The 16,909-nt window shown below is 35.6% G+C and overlaps 1 protein-coding gene across 1 annotated transcript; it reads right to left on the bottom strand.

Moving 5' to 3' along the window:
- Positions 1-14,102: 14,102 nt before the first annotated feature.
- Positions 14,103-16,567, bottom strand: LOC149777817 (uncharacterized). Its single transcript, XM_089938881.1, has 2 exons — positions 16,458-16,567; positions 14,103-15,451 (listed from the first exon to the last, which is right to left on the bottom strand). The coding sequence occupies exon 2, from the start codon at positions 15,445-15,447 to the stop codon at positions 14,836-14,838; it is 612 nt and encodes a 203-aa protein (XP_089795007.1). The 5' UTR covers positions 15,448-15,451; positions 16,458-16,567; the 3' UTR covers positions 14,103-14,835.
- Between the last annotated feature and the right edge of the window lie 342 nt (positions 16,568-16,909).

The following is a 16,909-nucleotide window of genomic DNA, read 5'->3' as shown; positions in this document are numbered from 1 at the left end:
AGCATCTGAGAGCAAGATCTCATTATTATCTGTTTTAACTCATTCTCTTCCTGTGGCTGTAGAGGTGAAAGTTTATTTTCGAGATTCTTGAGTATTTCAGGATTTTGAAGACTGGTTGACAAGAGTCACTACAATCCGGTAGCATGTCATCATTTAGGTGGCGCTATACAGTTTCGCATTTTGCATAGGGTTAGGAATTTAAAGAAAAAGAATGTCCCCGGCTTTCCTCACTGGTTATACTGGCTATTTAAAAAAGACATTGTATATCTTAGGTATAATGCAAAGAACCTTTAATTCCCTTTATTTTGGTGTATGATTGATGGGTGTACTATGGGTTATAGAGTATACAGCTTGGCCTTACTTCAAATGTGCACCTTTCAAAAAAGTGCTAGCTCTACTTGGTCATTTTCACTTCCTGAACTTCAGAGGTCATTTGTATAAAAAAGAGCCGATAACTTTTTTTACATTTTATATATTTGGTAATTCATTCATTGCACTTTCAGAAGCTGGTATTGTCTAGTCTGGCAAAATTCATTTTCCCTATTTTAATAGCTGCTATGTATAGTGTACTTTAGACTAATTCAGACTGATTTTTTAACACAAGGGAGCAGTCATTTTAGTTAGCAGTGTGCTTAAATCATGTAAAATTTCCAAAAGTACAATATCCAAAAGAAATATCATCCACATTACATTAATGTAGCATAGAGGTATGCAAACATTCTCTCCACTGTGCATGTTTTAAATGCGAACTACTTCACCTTACATACGTCACTCTCTCAAAAGTACTTATTATCTGGTGAGCGCCACCTTAAGTCATCACTGTGTTGGACAGCATACTCCTTAAACATATATGACAGGTGACGGATGTATTTCTTTTTCCGTCTATACCGGCCTCCATTTCTAACATGTCAGTTATTTCAGCATTTGTCATAGTTACTAAAACACTTAAATGTTAGGACCTGATGTACATACGTACACGGCTCAAGAGAAGTCCCAATATTCTTCCTTGAAATCTTTAAATGTAGTGAATAAAACAGTGGAGTTATTCCTCTCACAGGTAATTATGGAAAATGTACATGCTTAAGTACTTATAAATATACGTGAACCACAACATATATGAAAAGATTTGTTCACCCGTTTCACGAGCACAATTTAAAATGGGACAGTCATCAAACGCCACAATCTTAAATCCAGATGAAATTTAGACAGATTCTTCTTGCATTTGAAAATTCCAGAGCAACTTTTACTGAGGATTCCCTGAAAAAATCTCTAATATTCTTGTAACCAGTGTTATCACATCAGATGGTTTATCAAACACCTTGAAATTTAAACAACAACATCAACACTATCCAAAGCAAACACAAGAACTTCACGATAAAGACAAAACAATTTTTAAAAGCATAAAAATATACTTGTAACTTTTCAGCCACCCGCTTGTAATGTCCCACCAAAGCATGATTTGGAGAAACCAGTGACATATTGAAACATTCTGACATTTTAGATGTGCACATTAGGATCAAGAAAGAAAACTATTAGTTAATGCTGTGTGAGTTTTATTCGCTTTCCTCTGAAATCTGTGGGAATTATAACGTAGCCTTATTTCGTTTTTGTCTATGTCGGATTGTACATTTACTGAGAGAGCTATTAGACATAAAATTTCACGAAATTCCCACTTTTCAGCACGTGTTAGTTTGATGATGTTTAAAAGCCATTATATCTTAAAATGCAGTAAATAAGATAAAATACTTTTACTTTGAGAAATAAGTTCTTAGTTGAAGAAGCTCAAAACAGTGTCGGTGTCATTAAGCCGTTATAGGTCACGCCGAACACCAACACCCATGATGATCTAACAAAGTGGATGACAGCCTTTGCCGCTTCTTTCGACACGTTGTTTGTAATAGAAGAGCACGCTGCATGACACTCAACGGTTCCCTTTTTCATTGGTCTGATATGTCACTCTACATGTGAGCTGATGATATCTGTAATTTCTCAACAAAAGGAATGAAACACCATAAACTAAAATCCGTCTCTACTGGAAAAGACCGTGTAGTTTTATTGTGAATATTTTTCATGTATACATGATAAGGTACAGGAGGATGAGTGCTGATGGCCATGAACAGCTACAATTGCTATGTCATAAGTCTCGCCAATACGAGGTTCTGCAACACTTGCATGTTGACTGGGGTTAGTTAGACCAAGTTAGTTCTCCTAAAGGACAAGTTAGTTCTCCTAAAGGACAAGTTAGTTCTCCTAAAGGACAAGTTGTACTGGCAAGGAATTGCAAAATATATTGATATATGAATGTAAAACTTGTAAATACTTGCTCAGAAAATCATTAGCAAATATTCAGTCACGTCTGCCTTCATGGTGACCACGCATCCTTTAGAGCTTATATACAAATAATTTAACAATGTATGAATTCCAGCAAGTAAATAAATAGTCAGGACTAAAAACTGAGACTTCCTTTAATTATTTTACAGTCCATTGCGGTATGCCTCAGCGTCTACACTCAGACCAGAACGCACAATTTGAAAGCAAGGTCATGGAATTATGTCAATCAAGTTACTGGTATCAAAGGAGCTTTTACGACAATCTATCAGGCAAAGGTCAATAGTATGTTAGTGATTTAACAGGACAATATTAGACATGTTAGGAACTCTCAGTCTAGATGAGGTTAAGGAATGGATGAGTCACACATGACCATTGGTTAATACATACATCTGCTTGCGCCACGCATCTACAAGTAAAACGCCATTATTCTTGATGTTTGGAAGAGAGATCACTCTACCTACTGATCTAACACTAGGATTAAACAGAGATACTGGCTGTGGCAGCTTGTCAAATTACATCCAGTGTTACAATTCTATGGTCATAAACTAAGAAACAAAAAATAAGCCAAACCAACAAGTTTTGTAAAACTTAACACATAATTTAATTATCGAAGTTATAAATGAAATTGTAAGAGAAACTTACAGTATAATAATCCTGATAAAGTTCCATGAAGGACCACACGAATGAAAAGTTCCGTATAAATTTCAAAACTGGAAAGTGCTGGTCCGCCAAGAATCTTGGTGCTGTTGAAATGGCATTGTCCAGAAATCGCTTGAATAATTTATAATTGTTCCAAAATGATATAGTTCAATTGAGCTAATTCTGTTTCCACTAAACAGGCTAAATAAATGTTTTTCCTCTCAAATAATGTACAATTACAAGATAAAACACGTATGCAGGCAGGAACCAGGAACACAAGAAATAAGAATGACTCCAAACTAGGAATGAATATTGATTACACAGCTTTCTCCTTATATACAACTTCTATTACGACTATATTTCACACCATATCCCCATGTGGCAGACCCTACTACTGATTCTAATGTTTCAGAATACCTATTCTAGTGACCTGACTCATCCAATTTGAATTATCTTAATTCTTCTGGGATATCACCTGACCGATCCATCCAATGGGAAAAAGGTCGAACCTAGTAAACATGTTTACTAATAATTCTAATATTGGTATTTGTGGAGACTTAAGTAAACATCTAGTTATAGATCCTACACAGTTTTGAGTTCTTTAATATCTTAAAACAGACCCCAGTCACGTAGGCAAACTCTAAATAAGGATGGCATGTGCAATTTACAGCCATGAATAAAAATTACAAAAATTAGATAAAATCATGTACCAGGAGGTACAAAAAATAGATATACATAAAAACAAGTCTCTTCGGAATCATGCAAATTAACCTCATTTTTGCAAAGAAACCTAGCGATTTACCAAAATGATAGAGCCCAAAGGCACTATCTGCACCTCTTTAGAATGGGGGTATGGTGCAAGTGAAACTTGTTGCATTTGGTGGAAAACACAAAGTTTCAGAACAATGAGAGATGAATACCGACGTTTTGCTATGCCAACCCAACCTACATATTCCTCCAGACACTGCACTCATTAGATTTTAACAGTATGCCTGACGCAATTGCAAGTGGCATAATTTCAACCATTGTGGACTCACCTAATACGGCCAGAGCCTCATGTAAGTATGTATGTGAGTGGGTGGGTGAGACATGTAGCATGTGTATCAGGATCAGATATTTCATCATTTTATATAATATTCATTTTAATTTGAATAAAGTACCCATTTACAATTGTTATGTATATTTAATTTGTATTATTTGTTCCTCAGTGATTAAATGTTACGTATATCAGTATTTTGTAATTGACCTGGGCCAAAAATCAAGTTAATGGTCTACCTGACCAGTGAAAGTTATTATGTAAACAACATAACATATAGCTAATATGTCACTATGATTATGGATTAAGTACTCAGATCATTATTAATGGAGGTAAATGTGTTTACTTCTATCTAAATGTAGGATGTTAGTTTTCACCTGGAAATTCATAGTCTTGTTGAAAACTTTGAATATTGTAGAAAAGAGGTGGACCTACATGCTGGCTATATTTTTGTGTCTTTGCTTTCATATTAAAGTTGCTTTTATCAATGTTGTTTACTTGAGAAATTACTCATTCCTGCCTAAACATCCGAAGCGAAGTCAGTCTTATTGTAGTGTTCAGTTTTTAATTTGGTTGGATTTATTTATTTAACTTATTAAATGGAATTACAAAGTATTCTATAGAACGTCTTGGAGTAAATCATTAATTTGGAACTATATTGAATTCAATCAAGAACATTTTGGATTATATTAATACGATGCATCAAAAGACTGTTAACACATCGCCACAATCCAGGTCATTGGCACGTTAGTACATTCGTGACTACATGCACTTCAGCACATTCAGTATTGGAACTTATTTGGAACACCACTGGAATTAAATTGGAACTTCATACATTTGGACTTGTGATAGGACTCTTAGGATTTGATACACAATACTGTAAGTTATTTTTAAATTTTCACTATGTATTTCAGGTAAATAAATGATTTGCTGAATTTTGTAAAACTTGCTTGTTTTCGATCTTGTCTTTTACATAGAGTCGTATATATATATATATATATATATATATATATATATATATATATATATATATATATATATATATCACAAGCATAGTGAACGATGTATTTTTTTTAATTATAGATTTAGGCATAAGAGTGCTTTTGCGAACGCGGATGGAAGGATGACTGACAAAAAAAAAAACAACGTAAAAATGTAATATTAGAAAATATTATATATGACATATGCAAATACAACTTTTGTCTTTGTGATTTTCTCTCCTCCCTTATCTATCTTTGTCTCTCTTTCTCTTTCTTTCTCTCTCTGTCTCTGTCTCTCCCTCTGTCTCTGTCTCTATGTCTCTCTGTCTCTCTCTCCATCCCTATCTGAAAAACTCCGAACACATCTATGCTAGCTATAACTTAATCCGATACCATAACAATGAATATCTCATATTAATATTTCCTCATAAATTGTTAACGATTAGTCCAAGACCCCCAGACTTGGCATCAGAGTGTGTGTACATAGCAGGGAATATTATGAAAAAGGGTAGACTGTATTCTGCACATGTAGCAAACCCCCAGACTTGGCATCAGAGTGTGTGTACATAGCAGGGAATATTATGAAAAAGGGTAGACTGTATTCTGCACATGTAGCAAACCCCAGACTTGGCATCAGAGTATGTGTACATAGCAGGGAATATTATGAAAAAGGGTAGACTGTATTCTGCACATGTAGCAAACCCCCAATTTGACAATGCCGAGTTTGGACATTTGTGTCAAAGTTGTCCACGTTTTATAGGCACAAGAGGCGCCATTTTTGTACTATTTTGTAAGCTTCCTCACTCACCTATTACATGGTTTATTTGAAGCTTAGTTTTTTGTGTAACAGAAGCGTATGTCCCTTGTTACCAAAACGACTGACTGGCTCATAATTAAAAACAGTGTATTACCTTATCCATGCATAAACAAACAGCTATTGCAGGTGTTTTGCATTCCAACGGTAATAATACACACAGTTTAGCTTACACTATACTACAAAATTCTTCATTGATACGTAGATATTGTAGCATTTTAAGCTATGTATGGTTTCATGCTTGGCAAATTTCGGACAATGAATACGGCCCAAATGGTTGATCCTATATTTTGTGAAAAGTATATTCCGCTTTGTGGCTCACGTGGGTGTGAATCAATAAAAACACGCTTTATTTTCTTCAGAGCACAGTTATTGATACATGTAAACAGTCAATTAAGTCTATCTCGTAAAATAGCTGTATCCTTTGCAAGGGCTTCCAGAGGCGAAAGAGGAAATTGTTTATGGCTTCTCTTGACAAGTATATTTGTGAATTTTGTCAAAGTGGCTAATTGTATTTGGATCGTGAAATATGTATATAACATGTAGGTCTACACTTCAGTGTAGAAAATTTTCACGGCCAATATTTTGCAGCTCAAAGTGTAAGTAGATAACAAGGGTGTGTGTGTCCTGTGTATTTTCGAGACTCCTTCACGAGGCACTGCTTCTGGACAACAACAGCAAAAAACAATTAACGCATTACCCTTTACTACAATATGTAGGTGGGGTGTAAGTAAATTTATTATGTCACTATATATGACGCATTGCTATTAATTGCTGACTGAACAAATTTTAAATAAAATTATATGTTATTTAATACGTGTGTGAGTTTGTGTATGTTGTTTCTACGGCTCCGGTGGCCTACGTGATTAGAGCGTCCACCTTGGATGCGAGAGGTCGCGGGTCCGACTTACAAAAAATTGTACTTTATTTATTTGTTTGTATGTACTTTGTTTTTTCTCTAAAAAGGAATATGATAAAGGATGTTCTTATAATCGAAAGGAGTTTATGATGTCGTTCATGTTTGTGTATGCTTAATTGGCTATCACTCTAGTTATTTTAATCTGGGCCTACCTATATGCCTCTCTGTTAATCGTATACATTTAACTGTACCAGTGACTTTGTGCTTTATTGGTATGTTTCTCTCTTGCTATGGTATGCTCTTTGTCTGTTCATACATATGTCATTGACGTATTTATTTTGCTGAGTTTACCCCTTAGTTATTTCGCCTTTTGTATTCGTTCTTCCTTATCACTCTATCTGAATAAAAAAAATGATTATAAGAGATGTTATTGAGTTTAAGCGAATATAATTGTAAATGGATTCATATATAGATGCAAATTCAATAATGTCCAAATAACTAATTCCAATCTATATTTTGAGTTGAGTGCATTTTTTGTATTTACAGAGGAAATATCTTTATGATTCATATTTTAATGTGTACTAGGTCCATATACACAATAAATCCATTTAACTGACAACGGCTGTTGATCTTTCGACAGAAGGGAAACAGAGGCTTTAAATTAAACCCACGCATTGTATTTTCAATGTCGTTTTTGTTGTTGTTTATGTGTATTTGTTGTTGGGGGGGGGGGGGCGACCAGTACTGAAGTGACCATTTAATAGTTTCCTTTAAATCTCAGCGTTTTCTTGTATATTGTTTTTATATAGAATATTACATATCATTATGGTAGTTATATAAAAATAACTATGTTGAATGTATCTGATTCTCTCAAGATGTAAGTCATACATATCAATGATTATTATCCTTGTAAACATTATTTGTTGTTGTATGTATTTGCTTCTGGTGCATCGTTTATCCTATTGCAAATACCTAAAGGTGAGTACACTGCACGGATATGATTACACATTATAGGATTCTGTTACAATATAAATATTTATGTGAACAAAACAAGGAATGTTCTGAAGAAGAGTAGACAGCATTCTGCACGGGTAGCAAATGCCACGTTTGATAATGCAGAGACGGACGGTTGTGTCAAAATCGTCTACGACTCGTCGTTATTTGCCTTTCGTATTCTCATGCTCTCACTTATTACGTGGTTTATTTGAAGCTCAGGTTTGTTGTATAACAAATGTGACTTCTTGTTTGCTTATTGTTTTCGACGTAAGACCGCTGTTAAATATACCTCTGACCGGCTGAAGATTATAAACAGGGTATACCTCTTGTCAATGTATTAATAGACATACATGTATATTAGCCTACAGTAGTCTGCATTCCATCGGCGCGTTTTCCGGTTCATCAAGGTTAACTCAGTACGACCAAAGTTTACTTCTGGTTAGGCTACAGTCATGGTTACAAACAATCCGTCAAAATAGTTGTTTCCTTTGCAAGAGCTTCCAGAGACGAAAGTGAAAATTGTTCGTGGCTTCTACTGGCAAGTATATTTGCGAATTTTGCCAAAGTGGCTAATTGTATTTGGATTGTAAAATATGCGTATAAACGGTACATACTAAGACCCTATATAACATGTAGGTCTATACTTCAATATAGGACATATTCACTGACAGTATTGTGCACCCAGTACCGGATTTACCATTGTGCTTGGGTGTGCTTAAGCACAGGGCCCCGTTGGCCATAGGGCCCCATCTTCCTGGGAAAAAAAATTTTACGATGAATTTTTCAAATGTTTTTCAAAAGTCAAAACGTCCTAAACTTCCTGAGTATGTATGCCTGACTACCTGTGTAGGCCTACCGGGCCTACCTCTTTCAGGGCCCAAGTAAGGGGCCTCATAACTTAACTAGCACAAGGCCTCATTGGTCCTAAATTCGGCTATGTGTGCACCTCTAATTATAAGCTTTTAATAAGATGACTTGTCTTTATTCAGTTTATTTTCGAGACCCTACAGGAGGTATTGCTTCTGGGCAACGACGGTAACAAATAAAGAAATATAAAACACATTACCGTATGTTATAACATGTAGGCACGGTATCTGTAAATTTGTTATCTCGTTGATTAAACACATTTTAAATTATCTGTTAGTTCATATTATATTCTTAATTTCTGCAATTATACCCGCTACTGTAAAGAAGCATGGGGATGTTATACAGTTCGTACGTGTGAACAGGTGTCATGTCCTTGAACTTCTACACCGTTACAGATAGACAAGCGAAACTTGGGGCTTTTATAGTATAATATCAATGCACATAGAGCAAACGAGCATGGAATGTTTCTTTCGTCCCTGGGGGTGGGGCTAGGATTGACTTTAAATAAATTTTAACAAAAACGTTTGAGATGTTCGTTTCACGTGTAGTAAGTGAAAAGTGGTAAATGTGATCAATTACACAAGTGCGAGCACAACTTTGATCGCAAACCTGGGTCATGCCCCGGAATCTTTTGTGGGGTCATAACACAGTAACGATTGAGATCTCCAAACTATAATCCTGTCGTATGTCTATGTTGTATATTTGATATACCACGAGATGTATAAAGGATAAAAGGGAAAGTAGATGTGATATGGATTGTGTAACATGTTTAATTCAGTTAGAAAAAGGGATTATTAATACTTTATCGTGATTATCTTATTTTAATAACAATTAAAAACGAGAACAGATTGAAAACTGCCGTTGTCTAAATGAATTAGACATATTACACAATGTATTAAAAAAACCTCTCTCTCTCTCTCTCGTGCCATAAAGGAAATCTCTGAAGTGTGAGAGAAAAGGAATTTGAGCTTTGAAAAACCTTAACTTTGAACGTACGCCATCTCGGCGATCCTTATAAATGTATTCTGTAAATTATTTTGCTTTTATTTTTTTTCTTAACCAATAACAATGTTCTACAACTACATCATTCTTAAATATGGAAATGTCCGAAGGCATTATGATTTTTGTGTTTATGAGCCGTCGTCGTCGTCTTCATGATCATGATCATCATCATCAGTCCCTTGACCCAATAGGTCGTTGGGGCACCACAGCTCACTTTACAACAAATTCTCTCCATCTTTCCCTGTTCTCTACTGCCTTTTGGACAGGCATGGGATTTGGAGATTCCCAAAAAGTAGTAGTCGAAGTTAAAAATCATTTCATTCTACCCTGCTATGCTTGAATTCCTTCTTCAAACAAGCATACAATATATTGATGTCTCGTCTAGGATTCCAGGCGTGAATGTAACTAAGATAGTCTCAGTACAGTCACGTTTTATATGAGGTTAGAAAGAAATGACTCATTTACATACCGAGAAGTGGAGTATTGGCTAATTCTGTCTTCATTTCAAAAACTTCCTGGTACGTTATACAAGCAAATCAGCACAAATTTCCTATTATTCATGTCATTAAACGATATTAAATGAAGATATTCATAAATTCATAAAATTTTGTGTCTGCTAGCTTGGATGATTTGAAGACAGGTGAACATCCCGGTCTGCATAATAATGATCTTAAATTCCTCTGATAACTTAAATATGAATTTTTTTTCTCTAATCTTAAATATTAACAACACTCAAGTAATATGTAACTCTGCATCGATGAGATCAATCGACAGTAATAATTGCGCTTTAGTACGAGAATATGCAAATTTTAAAAATGAGCAATTTCAACTTTTTATATCGTTCTTTTTATACCAAAAACAACATGAAATATAAGCAACATTGGTGAACGTACATTGATAGTGTTATATTTAGGCCCTCATCATCCCCACCCTTATATGTTGGTTGGTAAGTTGCATGTCAAATTGTACGCCCCCGCCCCCAATGGATCCAGATCTCTCTCTCTCTCTCTCTCTCTCTCTCTCTCTCTGTACCATTGTCGCAAGCCATGGGCGAAAAGCTATGCGTTGCGGGTTTTCTTTTGTGGTATGCAATTTTCTGTGGAGCTGTAATGATAAATCTGAATGAAAAAACAATCAACAGAGTGAGATCGAGGCAAAGATATTGATCGGAGACAAATAAAACAGTACTATGGTCAGTAGCAGTGGTAAGTAAAGCATGATAATGGCTTGGATAAACTGGAAAAAACTTTAAATATTTGAATAACCTCTCGCTGATACGTTATTTCGCTTATTCCGCTTTCTTTTTCCGGTGAGGGGGCAGGGTCCAGTTTTTATGTACAAATTTAATGCCGCAATCAGCGACCTAGTATAAAAAATTATAAAAAATCGAATACACAAGTGAGGTCAAAAAGGTCCATATTTTTAGATACCGATATTAAAACAAAGCATAAGAATATTATTCACTTGACCAGAGAAGTCAATGGCAGTTCACAGCAGAAGAGGATCATGCACCCCAACCCCTATTTTATACCTGCATTTTTCACATCCAAATGCCATTTTTGACAGCATGTGGCGCTCACAGTGCAAACGCAAGCCCTTTCCCTGGATGAAAATTTTGAAAATCATTGTCTACTAAATAGTTTGATGCAATTCAGAATAGTTGTCATCCAAGCCATTTTTGAGATACTCTACTTGCCTTGAACCCACGTGTCTACTGCTATGCGAGGCTAGCTCTTCTTCCTAGCCGACTATTGGTATTTCATTATCAACATACTGCAGAGCAACTGTGGAAGGTGTACATGCCTGACATCAATTTCAAGAACAACACATGCCCGAAACACCTAGTTCACAAATATATCCATATCTATAAATAGTAAACAATAATAGCTGAAAAAGTCACATCATAACCTTAAGATAAGAAATTTGCCAGGGGCCAATTTACGAAACTGGACCCTCCCACCTTAAGATAAAATTTGAATATTACCATTTCCTGTTTTGGACTAAAGGTATCATACCCGTATGCTTAGTATATTCACGATACCTTTTAGAATAATTTTCCTTTCTCTGAAATTTTGTTTTCATTTGTAAGGTGGTGTGGTCAAAATGGCGGCTAGGCTTGAACATAGAGCTGGTGGGCGGGCTACGAAAGGCTGTCGGGGTTGATTGACTCAAGCGCGGACGCGATAGAAAACATCCCTACAATTTTTCTTGGGTCGGAACGCTATGGTGGCTCATCGTTATGGCTAGGGATAGAGAAGTCAAAGAGCATGTATAGTCACAACATTTTTTGAAAACAGCACCAGACATTGTTTCAAACTACAACATTTTTATTTAACCAACTAGCCAACATTTAATTTCAAACAAACAATTATTGACAAGGTGGACAACGTTATGAAGTGAAGTTAGATTTCCACTTATGGAGGTCATTGGGCCATTGATGTACACTACGTCTCCTAGTTCAAGACAAACGATAGTCATAATGGTCACAAAACCATCGATCTCCTTTCTCATCGTGTCTAGAAGAGTGACCATCAAAATAAGTCACTAAATGCTCTAAGGGTTTTAAAATACTTCGTTGGTGAAGAAAACACACAATAATGTCCACCAATACAAGTTTGATAGCATTTCTTAAAATAACAAATGTGTGTTATTTTTCAGAATATTTTTAAATCATTTTCGATATTTTCTAGTGGACTCTTATTTAGTATTCAAAATGTAAAAGTAGTTTGAGGTTGTGTATGCTACACGAAATTTTAGATGTACGAGACGTATTCACAGCCTTGATATCTCTATCGCACGCCATATTATCCATGTAACAATAAATGCGTATTGAATAAAATTACATTTATAATATTCACCATTAACGTATGACAAATACAACCATTTTGTAAAAAATGTATTTTTATACATATTTTGTTATACTGTTAATACTTCGCACCTCTACAAAAGGATATAAAATTTACCACGATCTCAAAGTAACAGCTCATGCGTAGAAAAATGTGAAATTAGTGTGTCTGATGTGGCCCGATATAATATGAAGGTGACGTAAAGTGTCTGATGTGGCCCGATATGATATGAAGGTGAATTAAAGTGTCTGATGTGGCCTGATACAATATGAAGGTGAATTAAAGTGTCTGATGTGGCCCGATATGATATGAAGGTGAATTAAAGTGTCTGATGTGGCCCAATATAATATGAAGTTGAATTAAAGTGTCTGATGTGGTCCGATATAATATGAAGGTGAATTAAAGTGTCTGATGTGGCCTGATACAATATGAAGGTGAATTAAAGTGTCTGATGTGGCCCGATATGATATGAAGGTGAATTAAAGTGTCTGATGTGGCCCAATATAATATGAAGTTGAATTAAAGTGTCTGATGTGGTCCGATATAATATGAAGGTGAATTAAAGTGTCTGATGTGGCCTGATATAATATGAAGGTGACGTAAAGTGTCTGATGTGACCCGATATGATATGAAGGTGACGTAAAGTGTCTGATGTGACCCGATATGATATGAAGGTGACGTAAAGTGTCTGATGTGGCCCGATATGATATGAAGGTGACGTAAAGTGTCTGATGTGGCCCGATATAATATGAAAGTGAATTAAAGTGTCTGATGTGGCCCAATATAATATGAAGTTGAATTAAAGTGTCTGATGTGGCCTGATATAATATGAAGGTGACGTAAAGTGTCTGATGTGGCCCGATATAATATGAACTGAATTAAAGTGTCTGATGTGGCCCGATATAATATGAAGGTGAATTAAAGTGTCTGATGTGGCCCAATATAATATGAAGTTGAATTAAAGTGTCTGATGTGGCCTGATATAATATGAACTGAATTAAAGTGTCTGATGTGGCCTGATATAATATGAAGGTGAATTAAAGTGTCTGATGTGGCCTGATATAATATGAAGGTGAATTAAAGTGTCTGATGTGGCCCGATATAATATGAAGGTGACGTAAAGTGTCTGATGTGGCCCGATATAATATGAAGGTGAATTAAAGTGTCTGATGTGGCCTGATATAATATGAAGGTGAATTAAAGTGTCTGATGTGGCCCGATATAATATGAAGGTGACGTAAAGTGTCTGATGTGGCCCGATATAATATGAACTGAATTAAAGTGTCTGATGTGGCCCGATATAATATGAAGGTGAATTAAAGTGTCTGATGTGGCCCGATATAATATGAAGTTGAATTAAAGAGTCTGATATGGCCAGATCTGATACAAAATTACAATATATGCTGCATGTATAAGTGTGCGTGTGTATGTCTCTCTGTTTGTGTCTGTGTGTGTGTGTACGTGTGTATGCGTGTGTGCGTGTGTGTGTGTGTGTGTTTGTGTGTAATGTTATAAACGATTATCACCATCCCATGTAAAATTTAAATATAATGTCCATGAAGAAATTATAATTTACGCTTACATACAGCCACATCGAATAAGTTATCCATATGAAGTGTGGATATGGATGTATGTCAAAAAACAAGGAGAGAGAGAGAGAGAGAGAGAGAGAGAGAGAGGAAGTTAATTCTTATTGCATTGGAAAATGAAAAAATGGAGACAAAGATATATAAAAAATTTAAACTTTAATTTCTTTGAATAAACGCCAGATTACCAGACCGGCTGGCAAATGTGAGAGCGAAAATGTAAACGACTCGTATATGGACTAAAAATAAACACCAGATTACTATGGTGGTTGAAGAGACATTACATGCATGAATTTACGAATCAGGTCCATGTCTGTTTCATGGCCAACTAAACACTTTAGCTGTAATCTATAAGGCTGTGTTTACTCAAATTTGTATTATAATTCACCGCTAAAACTGCCATTGATGACAAGAAGTGTTGTCACATCAAATTATCATACAATAAATATAAAAGCAGATCAATATGACCTTACTTATATTGGTCTCTTACTAGAGACGTTTTCTTATTCTGGTAATAAAGTGCAATGTAAAATATGAATGAGTAAACATAATTCAAAATTATACATGCTCTATACGATATCAAAACATGAACTAATTGGCATGAAATACCTTATAGTGGGGAAAAACAATAATCCAACTTGGATCGGAAATCATCGATTTTACAATAATTCTATAAAATAATCAATAAATTATTGAACTATGTCAAATGTAAAAGACAAAAAGGTATTCCTTTCAACTTGCGAATCGAATGACAGCTAACACACTCCTCTTGTATACACAAAGGTCAAAGTCATTTCATTTATATGATGTTCAGTAATCAGAATATGTAAAAAAAATATATTTTCATTTTATAGCAAAATTAAAACAGTTTTGACCATTCTATATCGGGAAGGCTGGTTGGTTTTGAGCGCTCTGACCCTCAGGAGGGGGTGGTTGTGTTTGGCCGCTCTGTTCTCTGGGAGAATGTAGTTCAGTTTGAATATTGTTTCCCTGAGTGGATGGTGGCTGTGTCTGACCGTTTTCTCCCTTTGGAGTTGGTGATGGAGATTGACCGTTCCCTCCCTGAGGCCGTGGTGGACGGGGGTGATGATTTTCTTCGTGAGAGTCTTCGTGAGATTCTTCTGGTCGGGTGTGTCCGTTTTCTCCCAGAGGACGTGGTGGCCGGGTTTGTCCGTTTTCTACCTGAGGACGTGATGGTTGGGTTTGTCCATTTTCTACCTGAGGACGTAGTGGTCGTCGTTGTCCATTTTCTACCTGAGGTCTTGGTAGTCTGGTGTCACTTGTCTCTTTTTGGGGTTGTTCTGTTTTTTCGTCAGACTTGGGACGTTGTGGGTCTGGTTTTTCTTGTCGCTGGGAAGACGGTGGTTTACTCGTGGCAGACGGGGCTCCGGAATTTTTTTCACGATCACCTCCTCGTTGTTCAGCAGGCCTGCAATAAATGCAGGAAATCTGCATGACTAGTACAGCTAAAATGACAACTGTAGCTCTCATGTTGCTGGAATGAAAATAAAAATAATATTTTATGGTTGTTTTGCTGTTTAATATAGGAAGTGTTCTAGCAAATAATCTTTTACCAGGTTTGCTATAGTCTTCATAAACACGCGGTACTTTGCAAAACATTTAAATGAGTAACAGTAGATGTGCAAGAACTGAGAAACACTTGTATCTGAATATATTGTTGAGGAGAAAATGCAGTTTGCAAATGTTGATGTCGTAAGACCATTAAATACAACAATCGGGTTAAAAATAATACCAGAAGTAACACTTGTGAAAATGCTTGAACAAAACACTGATGAAGACAATTTAGTCACAAATCAAGCCATTCCAAACAGAATGATACAGTTTTAACATGCAATCAATCAGAGAATAGCTATTTATGAAAGTAAAGTTAGTAGGCAAATATAATGTACTGGAGTAAGACAAATATTCAAGTAAGTATGCAAATATAACGTACTGGAGTAAGACAAATATTCAAGTAAGTATGCAAATATAACGTACTGGAGTATGACAAATATTCAAGTAAGTAGGCAAATATAACGTACTGGAGTAGGACAAATATTCAAGTAAGTAGGCAAATATAACATATTGGAGTATGACAAATATTCAAGTAAGTAGGCAAATATGACGTACTGGAGTAGGACAAATATTCAAGTAAGTATGCAAATATAACATATTGGAGTAGGACAAATATTCAAGTAAGTATGCAAATATAACATACTGGAGTATGACAAATATTCAAGTAAGTAGGCAAATATAACGTTCTGGAGTAGGACAAATATTCAAGTAAGTATGCAAATATAACGTACTGGAGTATGACAAATATTCAAGTAAGTAGGCAAATATAACATGCTGGAGTATGATAAATATGCAACTTCTTACAGCAAGATAATGTAACGGAGTATTAAGATCTAATTTGTATTTTTATAAATTCGATTTCAGTAAAATAACAATGAAATTTTCAAAAGTAACAAAGTAAAACAAAAGTGTATCCGACAACTTACCTTGAGGATGATTTCTCTACAGGAGATTTGTTAGGCTAGAACTGTCACCTACGACTTCCTTTCTAAGTCTGTTTTCTGTTTCGGATCGCTCGGCTTTTTATACAGACAAACTGAGTTACATCGTGACATCGGGACAAAGGCAACCTATTAAATGTTTGCTTAGTCATTAGTTATTACAGCTACACGTTATTTACTGACGCGATTCCAGTTATTGGATATGGGTGTATGGGTTACGTTATGAAAGAATTCTAAATGTGGTTATTTAAATTCAGACATGAGCTTCGTCGTTGCCTAATATGACTACACGTGTTAACGTAGGTAGAGAAATCAGTCGTTGACTTTAAAACGCATTACCATGCGATTGCGTGAAACGTGCAGAATATACACTGAATCACGACAGTGCGATTTAATTAAATTTTCTTGCTGAGCATAAGAGAGAGAGAGAGAGAGAG

Source organism: Sinohyriopsis cumingii, chromosome 17 (genome assembly GCF_028554795.1).
Source record: "Sinohyriopsis cumingii isolate HCF-2022 chromosome 17, ASM2855479v2, whole genome shotgun sequence".
NCBI lineage: Eukaryota > Metazoa > Mollusca > Bivalvia > Unionida > Unionidae > Sinohyriopsis > Sinohyriopsis cumingii.
Note: the sequence above shows the minus strand (reverse complement) of the source record. Positions and strands in the feature narration are given on the sequence as shown.